The sequence below is a fragment of the Phaseolus vulgaris genome, chromosome 6 (assembly GCF_000499845.2).
Source record: "Phaseolus vulgaris cultivar G19833 chromosome 6, P. vulgaris v2.0, whole genome shotgun sequence".
Lineage (NCBI taxonomy): Eukaryota > Viridiplantae > Streptophyta > Magnoliopsida > Fabales > Fabaceae > Phaseolus > Phaseolus vulgaris.
This window is the reverse complement of record NC_023754.2, coordinates 26490009-26511506: the sequence shown is the minus strand read 5'-3', so window position 1 is coordinate 26511506 and position 21498 is coordinate 26490009. Positions and strand designations below refer to the sequence as shown.

Sequence of the window (21498 nt, the reverse complement as noted above, 5' to 3'; positions counted from 1 at the left end):
TTGGATTTCCTATTCCAAAAACACTCTTTACTTATTTATGTGAACTTTATTCCAGAAACATTTTTTACTTGTGAAAGGAGGCAAAGAAAGAAAAATAAAATAATTTTATTCGTATTGAAATGATTTCTAATCTTAAACTATCTACCATTGCTTAAAATATTTCAGGCAAAGTAAGAAAAATAAAATAATTTTATTAATTGAAATGATTTTTAATCTTAGCTATCTACCATTGCTTAAAATATTTTATGCAAAGTAAGAAAAATAAAATAAAATTGTGTGGTGAGGTGGAAGTCATAGTCTAGTGATGTCGCCTTCACGTGAATGATTCAGGCTTTGAATTGTATCTATGAATATATGTCCTACACATCACGGACACTTGTCCAAAACAATCACACTTATTAATTAATTTAATATTTTTAATATGTCCAATATTTAATGTGCTTATCCCATTTCTCACAACCAATATAATTCACAAAATAAACATTCATTTTTCAATTAATGCAGAAATATTTTATACAAAAGTATTATTTAGAAAAACAATTATACATAAAGTATTTTATTTTATTTTTAAATATTTTTCAGTAGAGTATAATATCAAACAACTTTTTTAAATACTATTGCTTAATTTTAATTTTTGTATTTAATGTAAAATTGAGATAAAATAAATCTTAGAGAAAACCCCTTTCTTTTCAAACCTTTTTTTCCTCGTACTCAATGAACCGATTAAAAACAAAGGAACAAAAAAAAAAACAAGTTTATCATTTTGATTCAATCAATTTAGCAGTCAGAAAATTACAAGACACTCTTCAATTTTTTCGGCTCAACGTAATTGTTCCTCACAAACTCATAAATTTTGGAATAAAATAAAAAGAAAAAGACAAACTAAACCTCATCAATATTTTGTTGCCAAAAACCCTTTTTCTTATCAACTATCACCGATTAATATTCATATAAGCGTGTACGTTTTATTTTAGGATTTGTGTCCCCCTAACACATTTCTATTATACTTATTTCACAAACACAAATTGTTTCATTATTATAGATGATCATAATTTGGAAAAATGAAACAGATTGCAAAAGAATCAAAATTGTATTTGCTAACAGATTAAAATGAAGATTTATTTTGGAAATTATTCAAATCATATATCTCTTTCTCCTTGTCTTTCTTTTATTAAATAATACTTTCAATGGCAAATTGATAACTCAAATTAAAATAAATAAATGACAAAACAACCCAAAAAAAACATATTTTTCTCAACAAAAAAAATTATTTGTAAAGTACTATTTTCAAGCGGAATGAAAAAAAAAATCAAAGAGGTAGAACAACTGATTTAATTTAAAGTTTAATTAAGAATAAAATCTTAATAAAAAAAATACAGGATCCGTTTTATTTTATCTACTTCATTTTATAAAAAAAGAGATTTTTGAATAAATTTAATGTAGTTAATGTTCTTACAAGGTCGGGTTCCTTTTAGAGTGGTTTCAGCAATCTCCGTCTTCTTGTTCTCACGACTCTGGTGTTTAGTGTCTTCTTGTCCTCCAAGATGAACGGGGTGGGGTAAATGCACTCCGACGCTCAAGTCAGTCCGAGTATAATATGTAGGTACATTAGGGATCAGAAAAATTACCTCTGACATTGGATCTCTTTTGATATTTATAGCTTTGTATTAGACATCAGTTGTCATGAGTCTGCTTTTGAACTCAGATGAAGGTCCAAACGTGATATAATCATAACTTATGATTAAAGTGGCTTAATTATAGTTAATCATAATTTTATCGCTTTTTTTCAAGTTCACCTGATCTTGTCAGCCATTCAACCTCTCGACCATCCGACAGTACAGTTAACTAATACATGTAAAAAAATAGTTTTTGTTTGTATAAACCATAAATAATAAATAACAGTTTGGTTACTTAATTAAATCATATAACTAGAAAACCTTATACAACCTCATCACAACAGATCATCATCACTATACTCACCCCAATCATACATCTCTATGATCATCACCATTATCCTCAGTAGTTTCTAGTACACTTCCCATCATCATCATCATCACCTTCACCTCATCCACAATTCAAAATCCAAGAGGGTGCTGAGGAGGATTTCCAGCATGCAAGCTACAAGGGCCACGTAAAAGATTCTAGTTCAACTTGTGTCACAATATATAAAAATATATGTAAATAAACAAACACAACAACATATGCAATATTAAGGTACATGTTTGTTTAACCAATAAAATGATACTGTGTCTACTTGCAACCAAAGCATCTTTTATCCACTCTGATCTGAGTCATATAGGAGGAGAGATCCAAAACCAGAACTGCAGAAACAGAAGCAGATCCTGAAACATGGACCAATCAAGTGAATCTGATTCTGAAACTGAAGACCCCACACGACATGTTCCAAACCACACCACATAATACGATACATGAGTCAGCACACACGCAGCATCGCCCTATGTTTCATGCCAATCCACAACCGATACCTACTTTTCAACCAACCAATTCCCTCTTCCCATTTTTTCTCTGCAAACTCATAATTAATTAAGCCAATAATATTCAATCAACAGTTAAAAGTGCATACATAATATAATCTTTATGTCCCCCTGTTGCTCCCAAACATCATTTCTCTACTATTTTTATTTTATTTTATTTTATCTTAAACATATTACCATTCCAAATACAGAACCAAGGACCACAAATTAATAATGAAGTTTCTTAATAATATATTAATCTGCGTGTGTTAGCCTCACATCTAATATTATCCAACTAATCTACCATCTTTTAGAAATATTATTATGTTTCTGTACTATTTTATACAGCCTCAAAATAATTTATCAAGTTTTATATAAAGTTAATTATGTAAGAAAATTTACCTATAGTAAATTTTTATCTGATAATATTTCTTTCGTATACAAAACTCAAATCTCAAATGTTATCAAAATTCTATTTAAATAACTTTTTCATAGTCATAAATCAACATTAGTTTATATATAGATTATTTCTTTGCAGAAGTTAATATAACTTTTTAAAAATTAAGTCATAAGTAAACTATTTTATACTTATAAAATTAATTTATGTTAGTTTCTTCTTTTATAAGAGTTGTAAACTGATGATGATTTGTTTGGGGTCCTTAATATTTTGATTTTTTTTTTTTTATATATAAAAAAAAACCAACAATACTATTATGCGGCTCTACTTTGGTCTCCTATCAAGTGGACACGTGGCATCTGTTTTGCAAGGTTTGTTTTTCTTTGGTTTAATCAATGGTCGCAAAAGAAAAAGGAAAAAGAAAAAGCGTTTTAGCTTCCACATCCTTATATATGCATATTGCCCTCAGCTACATTTGCAATCTTCAAAATCTCTCCTTTCCTTGAATCCCATTATTTTCTCCGCGAATTCAGTGGGAAACCTTAAATAGATATCCTGAAAAACTAGATTTTTTATTCGTTTGGTGAACGAGTATTTTGGTGTGATTATTACGGTTTTCTTTTTCTTCTTCTTCTTCTTCTTCTTGTTGTTGGCTATGGAGGTTTCGGTGATTGGAACTTCTCAAGCGAAGCTGGGAGCCTCCGATTTGGCATCTAGGGAAGTGGGTCTTTGTAATTTGAAGACTTTCAAGGTTTTGAGCGACAGAGTTAGTTTTGGTCAGAATAATCGATGGAAGAAGGCTGGGATAAGCTTCACTTTGAAGGCTCTTCGGACTGAACCCGTTAGAGAGGAGCAGAAGCGTTCTGGGCCTGGAACGAAATCCAAAACGGTGAGTTTTATGTTTTGTTTTTCTATGTTGTGTTTGGTTGAAGAGAGACTGGGGGAAATTGGGAATTTTATTTTGTGTTCGTTTCCTGTTTCTGAAGGAAACGGTTAATTAATTAATTAATTAATGATTGTTTTTGTAATTAGTTTGACTTGAACTTTTTGTCTGTTAAAATTTAAATTACATGAAAATATCAAGGATTTCTGAATTATTTTGTTCAGTTACATAGTTGGGGTAAACAATGAAATCAATCCTTGAATTTATCATCTGGTGAATTTGTGTAGTTTTCCCTTTTTGTCTTGGAAGTGGTATTTTGGAAAAAATAAATCCTGATCCTTGTCATTCTTCCTGGGAAATTTCCTTAATAATGCATAACCTAATCATCACTGTTAAAAGAGATGAGTTATTTTTTCCTTGGTTAGCATCTGAAGGGGGTTTACATGCTAGAGGTTTTCTAAATTCTAGATGTCAGTGCTAGGTGCTGCATCTGTCTTAGTAACAATTTATTATTCTACTTCATTCGAATCTCATGCAGCTATAATACATGTTAGGTAGAAAAGTACACTTAGTTTTGTTATATAATGTCAAGCTGGAGGCATTAGAAAGTATTTGACATGTTTAAAATAATATGTTGCAGGTAGATGGTGTTAGATTATTTGTGGGGCTGCCCCTAGATGCAGTTTCTTATGATTGCAATTCAATAAACCATGCTAGAGCCATTGCAGCAGGCCTAAAAGCTTTGAAGCTCTTAGGAGTTGAAGGTGTTGAGCTCCCTATATGGTGGGGAATTGTGGAAAAAGAAACCATGGGAGAATATGACTGGTCAGGCTATCTTGCTATTGCTGAGATGGTCCAGAAAGTGGGTCTCAAGCTCCATGTGTCTCTTTGCTTTCATGGGTCTAAAAGGCCAAATATCCCCCTACCTAAATGGGTATCCCAGATTGGTGAATCCCAACCCAATATTTTCTTCACAGATAAGTCAGGACAGCATTATAAAGAATGTCTATCCCTGGCAGTTGATAATCTTCCTGTGCTTGATGGAAAGACACCAATCCAAGTGTACCAGAGTTTCTGTGAGAGCTTCAAGTCTTCATTCTCTCCATTCATGGGCTCTACGATTACGGTAAATCTTTTGGATTCCAGAACCAGATGTATGCCAATAGTAACATGCTCTTTCATTCAGAATATACATGACTGACAATTTCCTCATTTGTTGCCATATTGCAGAGCATTTCCATGGGTTTAGGACCAGATGGTGAGTTACGTTATCCTTCTCATCATCAACTACCTAGCAAAACTGAAGGAGCTGGGGAATTCCAGTGTTATGACCAAAACATGCTTAGCTTTCTCAAGCAACATGCTGAAGCATCTGGAAATCCTTTGTGGGGGCTTGGTGGTCCACATGATGCACCTACCTATCACCAGTCCCCATACTCCAGTGGCTTCTTTAAGGATGGAGCATCTTGGGAGTCCACATATGGGGACTTCTTCCTCTCATGGTATTCCAATCAGCTCATAGCTCATGGAGACTGCCTTCTATCATTGGCATCTTCTACTTTTGGTGACTCTGGACTGACAATATATGGAAGAATCCCACTTATGCACTCTTGGTACGGAACTCGATCTCATCCTTCAGAGCTAACCGCAGGGTTCTATAACACAGCCAACAAGGATGGCTATGAACCAGTTGCACAGATGTTTGCTAAGAACTCGTGCAAAATGATACTTCCCGGCATGGACCTTTCTGATGCGAAACAACCTAAGGAAAACCATTCTAGCCCTCAGTTGCTACTTGCTCAAATCATGGCAGCTTGCAGAAAGCATGAGGTGAAGGTTTCAGGTCAAAATTCCTCCGAGTCTGGTGTTTCGGGGGGGTTTGCACAAATTAAGAAGAACTTAGCTGGAGATAATGTATTGGACTTGTTCACATATCACCGAATGGGGGCATCTTTCTTTTCTCCAGAGCATTTTCCTTTGTTCACTGAGTTTGTCCGGAGCCTTAAGCAACCAGAATTGCATTCCGATGATCTACCAACCGAGGAGGAGGAAGGTGCCGAATCCACGGTTTTGAGCCATGAATCAAGTGTGAGCATGCAAGCAGCCTAATGGTTGTAAATTTGTAATGTATGATAATCATGTATATAACAATCAGTTATACCCCTTGCATCACAGTGCATGGGATGAGATTGAGGAATGTTTATTTTGTAAGCACAATGATCATATCAGAGGATCCATTTTCCTGGTTTATCCTCAAACAGAGACCTTATGGTTATTCCTTATAATGTAGCTAAGGTGGGTGGCAAAGATTACCCTTTTGTCATTTGTGCTCATGTGCACATTTATGTTAATATTACTACTTAGCTTCATAACCATTTGTTTTAAACATCTCCTTTCAAGATATCAGTTTATTAGAATTTTAGATAATTGTGAAAGATATCAAATGTCTTCAGTACCTCTTAAGTAATGTTGCTTAAAGATAAGTGTTTCAAACGTGAAAAATTAATGGAAAATACATTTTAAGCATTAATATGAATGAATTATACAACTTTCACATTTAGATTCATCCAAAGAAAAATTTAAATAAGGGGAAAACCAAATATGCATCTCAAATTAGATTCATATGAAGAAAACTTTAAATAGAGAAAGGGAAAACCAAATATAAATGTAAAATAGACTTTTTTTTATTTAAAATAAAAATAAAAACTTACGTAAGTGTCTTTCCAACTTCTTAAAAAAGTCATTGTATGAAAGATGTAAAGACTTGTTTTTCAAATTCAACACTTTTAGAAAAACATTTGAAACATGTGTCATATGTGATGTCGATATCGAGCACAAAGACACAACATTAAAAAATCATTTAGAATCTTTCTTCTCATAATCCACCACCAGCTAGAAAGGTCCTGTTTTTCCATTAGTTTATCAGTAAAAATAACTAACAAATCATTTACATCTATCTCATTCTATGAAAATAAAGTACTTATGTTAAGTGTAAGAAATAATCTTGTTTCCCTTAATCAAATTTTTAAAGTAAATTTTTTTACAGCAATTAATATTTTGTCTAATATGATATATATTTATATTAATATCTTTCCAAATGCTGTTGGTATAGGTTTTTCTGAAAGATCATGTATTGTTGGGTCTTTGTTTAGGCTCGAGGTAGATAACCTACATGATGATATGTGCCCTTTGAACTTCGTGGAATTTTAGCAACTTATAAGAGTTGTTTTTTTTTTCGTAAATTAAAATTATTTTATTTATGAATTAAAAAATAAAAATATGATCTTTTTGCAGTTAAAATTATTTTATTTTCCCAATGCCACTCTTCTCTTTCAAGGTGTTCTGTTCAGTTAGATTGAATAAAATGCATATTCAAAGTATCAAGTTCCATTCATCGCAGCCAAAACATTTATTTTTCTTTCTTTTTATGTAAAATCATCACAATTTATCACAGAATAAAATACTACTCTCAAATTCACCTTATTTCACAATCTTAACTAATAAATCTTCCACTGCTTGTAGACTATGCCTTTTATAGGAAAAAAAAGTTTACAGTATAATAATATACAGAAATCTACATCAAAAGAAAAATTTAACTATATATTACAACAAAACTTTTACTTGGAATAGTAATTTTTGGCTCAAATATTTTAAAAGTAACTTCTCTACCCATGTGTGGCTTGTACAGCTTTTAAGCAAGACTTCCAAACAGAGTATGTAAAACTTGTGTTTAGCACATGGCGGTTTTAATTTGTAAATACCTATGTGGGAATGAATTATTCATCGTGAGATGCACTATTAGAACATTGTGTTACTACAGTTTTGGAAAGAGAATTTTCAGAGTGGATTACGGAAGGAAAGGAGTTGCACATAACAAGTTGTTTGCTCGTGTTCTTGCAAGTAGTCCAACTAACACAACATGTTCTAATCAAAGGATAAGTTGAAAGCTAGCTATGGTGTTTTGTCCCATAAACAAAACATGTCTTGTGGGGAACACGTTTTAAAAAAGACTACTATAATACCATAAACAACCAAACAGTTGTTGAAAGACAAAAATAAATGAGAAATATCATTTATGTACACGGGAGACAGAAGAAAAGTATTTTCCACTTTTGCACTTTTTGTCTTGTCTTGTGGGGTTAGGGTGGAGGAGTTTCAAATAACATTCCAAGTTCATGGTATCTTCTCAAGAGCTGGTGAATTGTGATCCCAGAAACTGAATGGATCTTTAAAATTCAGTTCAACACCCCTTCCAACCAATCTTATATTACCAAACACTTTTCATCTTTCTGCTTCCCAACAAGTGCGTTCAAACCATACTTCTCTCAGAAGTAAGAGAGATAGCTATGTATTCTGGATTGAAGCTGGCATAGACAAGAATCAAACATGGTCAATTGCAAACTGAAGAAACAAAAAATGGAATCAAACACTGGTCAGAAAATGCGAGTTCATATATAATTGTCAATATTTTAGATAGAGACATAATAGACATACACAGCATGAGGGGTAACATATTTAGAAGGATGGTCATATGAATATGGCAATCATTATTAGATAATAGAAACGGGGTTATACACTATAAGGCTCCCACCAGCTCCAGAAAACTTACAGGCAAAACATGGTAAGGATTAAAATAAAGTAAGTTTTTTAAGTTCCTAATGTGATGTCAATATTGTATTTTCCATTGAACATTTCCAATTATTTGATTCCTTATCATGAGATTTTGAAAACTCATTACTTGGACCAACATTAAATATATAGCCTTAAGTTCTATCATGACACTGCAATAGGGTAAGCTAAACCAAAATGTCATTTCTCAGTGATCTAACAATGTAATTACTATAAACACCACGCAGCTTCTATTATGAGCTTTTTATTGATCAATGTTTTTTCCCCGGCTTGAGTCAAATTTTAGAATATTGAACTTTCAAATGAATACCTGTTTAAACATGTCATTCACAAGCAATCTTGGTATCAAAGCTGCTGAGGCACATGGCAAAGGCCTGAAATGCTGAAATAGGGTATCGGTAATCCATTGTAAACAAATCCTTCCCAACTTTTCCAAATTGGAGGATAATCTTATCATGCTCTGGTCCAGCAGGTCCATTTTCTGCAGAAGCCACCAGCTGAAAGTTTTTAACCGAGGCAATTGTCACCCGGCCATGAAAGTTTAAGCACCAACACTGGAGTTGCTCATGCCACCTAGGAGCCTTGTTTTTCAACACGAGCATCCCATCCCTTTGATCAACCAGGGGTCCAGACATGGAGTTTTCTACACGATTTGATTTTGATCGGAAGAAAGGGAATGAAGGAAACATATCTATGTTGTTAAGAGAAAACTCAGTTTGTGTAGGAGCTACTCCTCCAGCTTCAATTGCAGTGGCAGGAATAGAATCCATGACACAGTGCATTCTCCTAGGCCCCCTGCTCAGGGTATATACAGATTGTAAGTATCACATGGTAAGAATATAACTAAAAGTCAAAGCATCTATGTCCACCAAAGGAAAATCTACCAATGGAAGGTTAAAAGTTTATGGATATAAGTATAACAACTATGAACTATTAGTTAATTTCATGCACAAAGCTCTACTTATAATATGTAAAGCTTACCGGGAGCCTAGCACATTCAATTCATATGAGATGTGGGCCACTGGATAGTTGCCTGTAGGGACCTTAGGTGAAACTTGTTTTAGATTCACCAGCCTTGTGGAGCGACTTTTCATAATCCTTGCACCTGAATGAGGTGGCTGGCTGTCATAGATTGTGAACTTTGTTCCAAGAAAATTTGATCTGGTTAAAAAGGGAAAGAAAAATATGTAAGTCAATGCACTGATAAACAAAGACAACAAAAATGGCCACAATGTCGAATTACATCACACCTTAGTTTCCCAACATAGGAGTTGCTTCCCTTTGACATATCATCTGCATCAAGAGAGATTATATAATCTGTGCATGTTGGACGTCTGCACTTGCGTGCAGCCAGAAGGAACTTCCCATCTTCAGCTAGAGCTGAGTTGAAGAACACACTCCGTTAGGATTAGAAGCTAAAAATGGTGGAAAAAACAAAGAAACTAAAGTTTTAGCAGGAAGATTCAACCACAAGTTATATTATATACTCACTATTGGCTAAACTGAGAAACAAATAGTACGTTTGGGTGGACCGGTTGCGCTTTATAAAGCACCGGAGGAGATTCTCCCTTGGACCAGGCTGCCAAAATTACTCACGATAAAAACATGTCAAATACAAGAGGAGGAAAACAATGCAATGAAGAAATAAATAATAAAAGACAAGAACAATAGTCATATTCAAGCATCACGACTTTCAAGTGTACAAGGGAATCTTTAGAGCAATACCATGGAGAGTGGGGAAATATAAACAAAATCAAAGCATTACACACCAAAGAGGCACCTTCTGGTACCCACTCTGCCCAAAAGTGTGACCTTATTGGCCAGTATATTATACAACAATGGCCACTACCCAACCAAAACATAATACATCCCAGCTAAATTAGAACAACTGAGCAGCATAAGAAAACAAGGCTCGATGTAAGATGCACTAAGGATGCCATGCCAATAGTAACAGTGACAATACCCAGATGCCACTTTGAGTGGTCCTTTCAAATTGTCGTGGGAGGTATTAGTGACTAAATGGCCATATAAACTTCATAATAATTAAAAAATTGACATCAGTACATAGTGGTCCCTGCCTCCCAAGTAGTGATATTGAACATTCAATCCTAGTTATGGAGGGGCAAAAAGAGAATCTAGTGTTACGCAAAAAATATCCACAAATATGGTGGTCCAACTAAAATCACAATTTTCCACTGTGATAAAAAGAACATTCCAGGGATTTATACAGAATAAGCAGGAATTTAGCATTTTCTTTTTCCCAGGAGATACTGTTAAAAAACACCAAAAAACAGAATCTGTCAGAAACAATTCACCATTAGTCTAGTTAGATGGAACAACTATGAAGAACAAAATTTTCCCTCAAAATATTTAACGGGATTGCATACTTAGATCTCAAACTTAAGATACTAATTACGTTGAAACAACCCCACATCAGATTATCCATACAATCAGCGGTAAATTACAGTTTTATTTAAAATTTTAAAAATTGACATTAATTACTTTTCAAAAACTACTCTTATGAAAAAGAAGAGAAAAACAAAAGCATTGAAATGTCATGATAATTAAAAGGACAGAAAAAGACATTGAAAAATTACAATAATTTTAATACTCACAAGGAGGTTCAGTATATTTTAATTCATGTACTATATTCCTATACGTCACACAAAAAGATAAGAAAGAAGCAATGCACGAACAGCTAATTAATATTCCAAACAAACGAAGTTAATAATATTTAATAGAGTCACACAGTGAAAGTGAAAGACCCAAAAAAAATGTGTTAATTGGTTCAACTCTACCCATCAGCTCACAATTACCTTCGCCCTTGCCTTCACGACACAGGCGAGTTGCATCAATGTTTTTATTTTTTTTCAACCATAAAACAATCGAAGCACAACTCAGCACAACATCAAGACAAGATTATCGTAATCAATCTTCACAAAAACCAACGTTAGGAAGAAAGAAACCAAACAGTGGGCAACACAAGAAAACCTCGTTGCACTCAATCAAACAATCATGCTACTATGAGGAATAATACCAAACCCAATCAATAAAATAATCCCAACGCCAAAAAAGTACAAAATACCCTCCCAACTCAACAAAAAAATTAATAGAAAACTAAACGAGCATACTTTTTTTTTTAGAGAGTACATATTTAACTGAAGATAAGTAAATAGTGATGCATGCACTTGTACATAAACATTTTATTGTAAGTTTATCAACTTTTGCAGTAATTATATTAATGTAATCCAATCACAGACATGTAACTCATCGGATCCTCATGTCATCCAATCACATCTTAACTTTGTTTTGATTCCTACCTCAACTGCGACCTAATTCTGTTCAGTAAAACTGTCAGAATTTTTTTAACAGTTCGAATGCAAAAAAAATTGTTGCTAAAGAGAATTTCTGGCAATTATTCACCACCGGAACATTTTGGGCCATATTACACTCCAATTTCTATTTACTGATGTGTTGGTTAACAGAGTCAAGACACACTTGACTTCAGGAACCAAATCAAAAGTACAGGTTTGAAAATTAAAACACGCTCTAGAAATAGACTGATACGTAAAAATGGTTCACAGTTAATAACCATCTTTAAAAAAGTGGTATCAACTACTATGATCTCTGGTTAATTAATAGTGTAAAATTATGTGCAGTGCATGAAGTAAAAATTGAACTTTGAGCAAATCCCACAGAAAATTGAAGGGAAGGGAAAAAGGGTGGTGAAGAAACCTGTTTAACAGAAATGGGGAAGGTGATTTTTGAGGAAAGTTCGGGTGTTTTGACAATGTCTTTGGTGATTTGTCTCCAGCTGCGGCACACGCCGGCGCAGGCGACAACACTCTTCCGCGGCGGCCACATGTCCTCGGAGGCCTCGATTCGCAGGAGAACCTCTCGGAGAAGCTCTTGGGGCATGTTGGCCCAACAACTCTGTCTCATGCTGTCACCAACACACTCTTCTTGCTCCTGCACCACGCGATGCGACCTCGATCTCATGCTTCTGATTATGCCCATCTAGATCACCGATTCCGATTCCGATTCCGCAAAAGGTAAAGACTTTAGGAGGAGGAGGAGGAGGAGTGCGCGCGTGTGAGAGAGAAAAAGAGAGAAGGAAGAAGGGTAGTAATTTAAGCGTGTTGCGTTGATTGAGGGGGAAAGGCGGATTTTTTTTCTCAGGGGGATTAAAAAATTGATTCTTTTTTGGTGGGTTTGGGAAGATAAGAGAAAGGGTAGGACAGATGCAGAAGGGAGAGAGATGGGATTCTGATAAGAGAGAGAATGGTGAGTGGTTTTGTACTTTTGTGTTGTTTTGGAGAGAGAAAGGAAAAGGGATGGGAGATAAAGGGTTATGCAGTAAAGTGAAATGCTATGTTATGCTCTGATCTGATCTGATCTAGTGAGAGGGTTGGTTCTAACTGAGAGAAGAGAAGAGAACAATGGGTAGCAATATAGAGAGAGGAGTGTTGGCCACATGCTATGGTAGGTAATAATTGTTTGGTGGTGGTGGTGGTGGTGAGAGTGTTTTTGGGGCTTTTTGGTAAATTGGTCTTAGCAATGGAGAAAAACACAATGATAATGATGATGATTTGGTTGAAAGGTTAATTTTTGTTCTTCTCATTCAATGTAGGGTAAATACAACACCCCACCAACAAATCTCATTCATCTACATTGTAAAACTATTTATTAGTTGATAAAGGAAATGTAACTCTTAAATATTCAATTTGTTTGAACTTAATCATGTGGAAGTGTAACAATATTTATTACAAAGACTTTAATTCTAATTTAAATTCATAAAACCGGTTCATGGATCAATGTTTATCGTAGTGAGTGTTTGTTAGATCTATCGTGTCATCCGCTATCAAACCGTTATCGGATCACCCATAATATGTTATCTCACGCATGAGTTGTCAGTTTCGATGTGAAGAGTGTGGTGAAAATCTCGATTAAAGATTAAAATATTTTATTATATATAATTAGATCTAAAGATTAAAGAGTGTTGAATTAGATTTAAAATACATTTTCTAATAATATCCTTATCCTTAAGAAATATGTTATCAGATAAAAGGTTTGTGTTCACTTAACTACTTCGGTAATAGTAAAACAGCTCACTGTATATCATTTAGTTATATCCTTAATTACTGGGCCATTTATTATTTTTATTGCTGTAATACTTCCTCTTTTACATAAAGTACTTGTTATTTAGCAGTATTTTATATTAATTGTAATATGTTTTCATTTCAATTTGAGTATCTGATAAAAGTTTTATAATAAATTTTTTCATAGATAAAGAAAAAATATTCTAGTAAAATTTGTTTCCTAATAAATGTTATTGTTATTATTATTATATTAGATATATAGTATTTGTATTAAAGTTGTAACTTGTGAGTTTATGCATAATATCTCTGATAAGTGCTTTTTTTCTTTTACAGTGAGCAATTTTTAATTTTAGAATCATGAAACTTTTCACTTTATCTGCATTTTTTTTTATGTTTTTTTTTCTTTTTTAATTGGAGTGTTTAGGATATCACAAGATTGCCCTTATCCAGGAATAATCCCTTTTATATATGCGATATTTTTTCTTTCATAATATGATAGGCATTTTAGTTTTTTTATTTGTATTAAATGATAAAAGATTTAATTAGTCTATAAGGTCAATGAGTAACTTGAGATAATTTTGTCTTTATGAAAATACATGACAGTTTAGGCAGCATTTTAAAGAAAATATTAAGTTTAAAAAACAAAGTTATAAACAGCATGTAGACATAAATACAAAGATATGTATAATCTTTAAAAGGTAGGACACGAAGATACGGATTTATATATTATATAATTATGAATTATATAAATTGATAATAAATATTTATATGTACAAATATATTTTAATTTTCTTTTTCTTTTGAAACATATAAATTTTCTCATGACTAGTTTAAAAGGATTTGTTACTTAATTTTGTAATCATAATAAAAGTTTATACAATAAAATTTGAATTTTTTAAAAAATTAATGTATTTTGTTTTTTTAAATTGTGTTTGAACGTGTTAGAATTGTCAGAAATCCAATAAATATTTTTTTTAAATTTGACACTTAATTAATACATGTCCTGCAAGTGTCATACGAGTGTCGGTATCCGTGACACCATTTAAGAGGTGCGTCCGAGACTCCTATTATATCACTCCTAAATTAAATTTATGAAATAATATTTTTATAATATTATTCTTTTAGTTTTGTATTATATCAATTACTTTCTCGCATTTTTTTTTCTTCCGTTTTAGATTTCCTCTTTGATACATAATATTTTCTACAAAACTTATATACATCTACCGACATTCCTTAAGTGAATCACAACTTCAAATTCTTAGAGTTCTGAAAATATAAAAAATTGCCATTACTAAAATGGAGTTACTTAAAAAAAGTTAATCATTAATTAAATTGATGAATATTTTATATTTATACAAACATATTTTTGTTAAAAATAATCGTTGATCAATAAAACTATTGTTTTTTATTATCAACTTCACAGATCTCCTTATTAGAACACGTATTGTAGTAAAATCTTTAAAGCACACGTTTCTTTCGTGAATAAATAAAATAAAATATTAATATGTTTCTTTTGAAATAATAACTTTCATGTTATTGACACTATACAACTTTAACATCTTATGCCAAAAAAAAAAATTGGTTAAAAAAGCAAGAGTAAATAATTTCAACTAAAATGTATAACTTTTAATTATTACAACTAAATTTCAAGTACACTTTCATTATTACTTTTAATAAAATATATTTAATAATAAAATATTAAATGATACTAAGAAAAATATCTTTTTTCTGTCAGGGAGTGCCAATTATTTCTTCTCTCTAAATTTTGTTTCACCAAATTAAAAAGATTGAAAAAATAATTTCACAAAAAATTTGCAAAAATATAAGAATTGATCTACCTGTAAGATTATGCATGGAAAAGAGTTTTTTAGCCAGCAATGGTGAATAAGATGAATTAAATTTAGAAGAAATTGTTTATAATCATACAGAAAGATTCCATAGAAACCTCATACAATTTTAAATTAGGTGTTCAACTTTAATAGTAATTAATAAAAAATTTAAGCATATGGTATAAATTCGTTATCTATTTTGATTTAACTTTTTTTATACAGACTCATATCTTTGTTATTTTTTGGAAAAAAAATAGAGTGATATGATAAATCAGTAATGTAGTTGTTAGGCATATATTATTGTAAATGATCATAGCTTTAACACTGAATCCGTACTAAACAACATATCATCAATTATCATTCCATTTCACATCTAACACACATTTTAATATCACCAAAACTCGACAACTGCAGCCAAACAAAACATTCAACATTGTTTACTTCTTCATCATCAACTACAATGCAACATCATTTTTCCTACTTATGTGTTTATGTTTCGAATGAAATAAAATGTTATTATTTATGGTACATTCCAATTCTTATTCTTATTCAGTTTGTTTCATTTTCTGTTTAATCAAATAAGTTATTTCTATCTCTTCTTATTTTTTCCTTAATTAACAGTTTGAAAATATTATCTCATTTTGTATTACTATTTTTTTTTTAACTTTCATTCTTAAATTTGAATTTAGTTTTATCTTGTCCACAAATTTAAAAGTGATTAGTTATGTTATCCTTATTAAAAATAATAACGCGCTTTGTTTAACGTATAAGAAAATGAAAGTGAAAAAAAGTCAATAAAAATATAAAAAAAATCATAAGAATTGAATAATTTTTTTTTATTTAATTAGATAATTGTACTGACATGGTCATCAAGATCTTAATTAAATATCCAGTTTATTGACCGACATGAACAACAACGATGTTAATTAATAACTCAACGTTTTGTTAATTTTCTTTTATTAACATCATTAATTACAATGAATTCACAATAATTATATAAATTAACACAAATTCGAGAACAATAAAAAAATTATAAAACATGTCGCATTCACATAAATTTTTTGTGAAAATTTTAATCTCCTGATAAAAAGTAAGAATAACTACTTTAAAGTTAGGAGGACAAAAATAATTTTTTGAATCATGAGAAAAAAAAAACAATATTTTGGCCCTAATTACTTAGAGTGGCTCATGTGGACAAATACATCATCATACATGATCAATCACTCCTTGTTAGTGGTTGTTGTAACATTCAATGTTTTAATAGATTCTTTCCCTTTTACCAAACTATTTTAGACTTGTAAATGATGAGTAATAGTATTGTTATTGTAGAATTGATAGAAAAAGAAGAGAAGAAAAATTGTTTCCTTATCCAAATATGGTGGATGAGTTTAGTGGCACTGTTCTTAGCATTCCTACCACAACTTAGCAGTAGGTAGAACTCATCATACCCCACCATACTAATATCTATACGCAAAAACTATGCTTTTTCTGCATTATTAGGGTTCATTCTATCAACCACTTCCATTCATTTGCTAACCAATTTTTCCTTTTCACACCATCAAATACTTATTCATGTCAACACTCCCTTTTACCTGTACAATTAGGTTTGGATTTTTTTTTCCAAAACTTCTCTTCAAGTTAGGCTAATACTACCAAACATTAACAACATGCTACACTTGTTTTTCATTCTTTTCCTCATAAATTTTATTTTTATAATAACTATTTTAGAAATATATTGCCGGCTGTTACTAGTTTAGAGTACTTTCTGACTCTGTCCATCATTAATTAAAAAAATAAAATCTGCTTTATTAATAATATTTTTTATACATGAAACTTGAATTTCAATCGAGTAGTACTCTAACCAAACTCTTGCTAGTTGTTAAAGTAATTTGTGATTGAATGAAGTAACCTTCACAAAACTTCACCTTTCACCTTCAACAATAAAAGAACATATTTCTTTGGATCTATTGGGTAAATATAAAAGCTTTAAGCATTGTACATGCTAAAACCCACCGCAACAGTAATAAAAAGTTTTAATTAGTATAATTTAATTTACTAAAATAATAAAATTTTAAAAAACTATTGAAATAGTTAAATCGTGCTAAAATGTTATAAAGTCAGATTGTTATAATGCATTCATCTTAATAATTTTTAAAATCATATCTATTTTATACGAAATTATAATAGTTCAGTAAAAAAAAAAAATTAGGTGTCAAATTTTTTCACTTAAAGTCTCTGTTAACACTTAAATTAAATGCTGTAATACACCGTTAAAAAGGGGTTTGTGATGCAAGAGATAGGGGTGCTTTGCAAGTTTCCAAATAGGACAGTGTGAAGGATCGAGAAGAGTAAGATCTAATTTCTTGTACAATATTATGAACATGGTTTCTTGCGTTTTATTTAAAGTTTATGTACTATGTGCTTGGACTGCAACATTTGAGGAAATTTAATATTGTAATAATAAACTAAACTTAGAATATAAAGGAAATGATGCACAAGAGAGTGAAGAAAAAGAAAAGAAAAGAAAAAGGAGAGGAGTTCTGTTATCTATTTTATTCTAAATGATATGAGAAAAAGTTTTGTTTTAGATATTTGTTTAGGATAAATAAATAAAAATTGAGTTGAGAATTGGAAGCGCGCTAATAAAACCAAATGTCGGACTATAACTGCTTGTCATTTTAAAAGACCAAGACTTACAATCCTAAAGGCGGCTTATATAACTTTTCATTTCTATTAATTCATTCAACAATTCCTATTATTCTATAATACTGTAATAACCTACGACCTATGCTTAATTTAGCCTTTCTTCTAATTAAAAACTAGAAAAAAATGGACATGTAATTTGGGGAAAAGGCAAAGCAGAAAAAAATTATATTTCTATATTTGTGATGCTTAATATGAGATAAGACGCAAATAGAAGAAAGGAGAATTGTAAATATTAACGTTGTTTTAAGTAGTGTGTTAGCAAAGGATGACGCAATGTTATTTATGTATATTCGTAGAAGCTAAATGTAGATAGATGGTAACTGGAGGAGTAGCGAGTGCTTAAGAGAAAAGAGAAAAAGAGCATGTGGGTGTAGAAGGAGACAAAACTTTATAACTATTTCTGCAAACAAAAAGAGATTATAAGTGAGTCATACTACCATTACCTCACACTACTCACCTCTCGCCAAATCCATTCAAATCATATCAACTCAAAAGGTAATGCTTTCAAGTCAGACAAAAATTAGTTTAAGTTTAGGTTAGACAATTAAATTGAGATTAACTTGACTTCAAAAAAATAGTAACTTATCAAGTCCATAAAAGAATAGGAAAAGGGTAGAATGACCTCACAAAAACCAACTGCAAAGAGAAACTAGTGGCGCACCACCTCCCCACCTCCAGGGTACGAAACTTTATTTTAGCAAATATCTTAATTAATTTCATAAAATAATGATTTAATCTAATTCCATTCAATAATATCTTATGTGACCTCACCTCCAATAAATATAAATTAGAAAAAAATAGATCCAATTGAAAATACTTACACAAATATTTTGAAATAGAAAAAACCATTACTTTAATCTTATTTTCAACTCATCATCTTGTTTATAAAAGCATATTGACCAGCAAGTTAAAAAAATTAAAAAGGTAAATTAAGTATCAAAATAGAAAATACTTGAAATTTAGTTATTTTATTAAAGATACATAGAATAAATATCTGACGTGAGTCAAAATACAATCAAATATGTTTGATTTTTCCAACAAAGCATTAGCCTAGTTGCAATGAGTCTGAAGCAGCACGTGGTGTGACATCATGTATTAGAATTTGCTGATTTTGTTCATAAAGGAAGAATATGCTTTTAGATATTTAGAAGATATGAATGGAGTGCGACAATTCCTAACACAAGAGACAAATAGCAGGGGTCTATGTCTTGGGGTCATTTAGGATGTACAGAACACCAAAAATAAAATAATATTTCCTATTCATAATTTACCACTTGCCTCACAAAAGGAACAATAACTAGTTTCACCGAAATACTCAATTTCATAAGTTGAGCACCGGATTCTACACTCCCATGGAACCTTACACAGGTAGGCTAAATGTGGTGAATATTCATATCATTCATGAACGTGCTTCAATTAAGGGTGGTCATGGATGATTGGATTTTTCAAAATTAGATCCAATCCACGGATTTAAAACCCATATCCATTTTAACTAAATAAATTTAAATAGATTTTTTTTAAATCCAGGGGATTAAATCGATCTAAGCTCGGACGACGTGACATCAGTTTGGATTCGGACAATTCGATATCGGTTCCAACCCGCTCGCCTTGACATCGGACTGGGCTCTCGACTCGACATCGACATGGGATCGTTCAACTTGACATTGACCCCTCAACATTGGCTCGAGGCGGCTCAACTCGACATTGACCAGGGCTCAATCAACTTGACATCGGCCCGAGCCCAGGAGACTTGACATTGACCTGGGCTCGTTTCTCTCGACATTAGCTCGGGTTTGCTCAACTCGACATAGGCTTAGGCTCGCTCGGCTAGACATTGTCCCGGGCCCGTTCGGCTTGAGCCCGAACAACTCAACATCGGCCCGAACCCGAACAACTCAACATTGACTCGAGGCAACTCAACTCGACATCGGTTCGGGCCTGCTCGGCTCGACATTGGTTAGGCCCAATCAACTTGACATTGACTCGAGCCCATTCCACTCGACATCGACTCGGGTCTGGGAGACTCAACATTGGCTCAGGCCCGATCGACAGGACATTGGACAGGGCCAATCGACTTGACATCGACCCGAGCCCAGGGGACTCAACATTGACCTGCGCCCGTTTGGCTCGACATAGGCTTGGGCCCGCTCGACAAGACATTGTCCCGAGCCCGTTCGGCTTGAGCCCGGATGACTCAAGATAGACTCAAGCCCGCTCCACTCCACATCGGCCTGGGCCCGTTCGCTCGACATCGACCCGGGCCTGGGAGACTCAACATTGGCTCGAGGTGGCTCAGCTCAACATCGGTTCGGACCCGTTTGACTCGCCAATGGTCAAGGCCCAATCAACTTGACATTGACTTGAGCCCATTCAACTTGACATTGACCCGGGTCCGAGAGACTCAACATTGGCTTAGGCCCGATCGACACGACATTGGACAGGGCCCAATCGACTTGACATCAGCCCGAGCCTAGGAGACTCGAAATTGACCTGGGCCTGTTTGGCTCGACATCAGCTCGGGCTTGCTCAACTCGACATAGGCTTGGGCCCGCTCGACTAGACATTGTCCCGAGCCCGTTCAGCTTGAGCCCGGACGACTCGACATCAACCCGAGCCCGAACGACTCAACATCGGCCAAAACCCGAATGACTCGACATCGACACGAAGCCAGAACTCTCGACATCGGTCCAAACCCGGACGACTCGACATAAACCCAGGCCCGCTCCACTCAACATCGACCTGGGCCCGTTTAGCTCGACATCAACCCGGGCCCAGGAGACTCAACATTGGCTTGAGGCGGCTCAGCTCAACATCGATTCAGGCCCATTTGACTCGACATTGGTCAGGGCCCAATCAACTTGACATTGACTTGAGCGCATTCCACTTGACATTGACCCGGGTCCGGGAGACTCAACATTGGCTCAAGCCCGGTCGGCACGACATTGGCCAAGGCCCAATCGACTTCACATCGGCCCGAGCCCAGCAGACTCGACATTGACCTGGGCCCGTTTGGCTCGACATTGACCTGGGCCCGTTTGGCTCGACATTGGCCTCGGCCCGGGAGACTCAACATAGGTTAGGGCCCGCTCGGCTTGACATCGACTTGGGCCTGCTTGGCTTGACTTTGAATAGGGCCCAATCGACTCAACATAGACCCAGGTTCGCTCCACTAGACATCGACCCGAGCCCACTCCACTAGACATTGACCTAGGCCCGTTCGACTCAAAATGGGCTCGAGCCCAGACGACCCAACATCGGCCTGAACCCGAACGACTCGATATCAGTCTGGGCTCGAACGACTCGACATCGATTTGGGCCCGGAAGACTCGACAATGGCCTGGGCCCGGACGACTGAACATTAGCTCGAGCCTGCTCACCTTGACATCGGCCAAGGCCCAATCAAATCGACATAAACCCAGACCCACTCCACTTGACATTGGCCTGGACTCAGGAGACTCGACATTTGTCAGGGCCCAATCGA

At 33.9% G+C, this 21498-nt stretch overlaps 2 protein-coding genes across 2 annotated transcripts; one reads left to right on the top strand and one right to left on the bottom strand.

Annotated features, from left to right (window-relative positions):
* Window positions 1-3097: 3097 nt before the first annotated feature.
* Window positions 3098-6126, top strand: LOC137832345 (inactive beta-amylase 9). The gene is made up of 3 exons (XM_068640464.1): window positions 3098-3760; window positions 4395-4880; window positions 4985-6126. Exons 1-3 carry the CDS (start codon window positions 3527-3529, stop codon window positions 5861-5863), a joined length of 1599 nt encoding a protein of 532 aa, XP_068496565.1. The 5' UTR covers window positions 3098-3526; the 3' UTR covers window positions 5864-6126.
* A 1492-nt stretch (window positions 6127-7618) lies between these two features.
* On the bottom strand, window positions 7619-12891 carry LOC137832344 (tubby-like F-box protein 3). The gene is made up of 6 exons (XM_068640463.1): window positions 12119-12891; window positions 9875-9962; window positions 9634-9763; window positions 9365-9544; window positions 8694-9178; window positions 7619-8118 (listed from the first exon to the last, which is right to left on the bottom strand). Exons 1-5 carry the CDS (start codon window positions 12398-12400, stop codon window positions 8707-8709), a joined length of 1152 nt encoding a protein of 383 aa, XP_068496564.1. The 5' UTR covers window positions 12401-12891; the 3' UTR covers window positions 7619-8118; window positions 8694-8706.
* Window positions 12892-21498: the final 8607 nt, after the last annotated feature.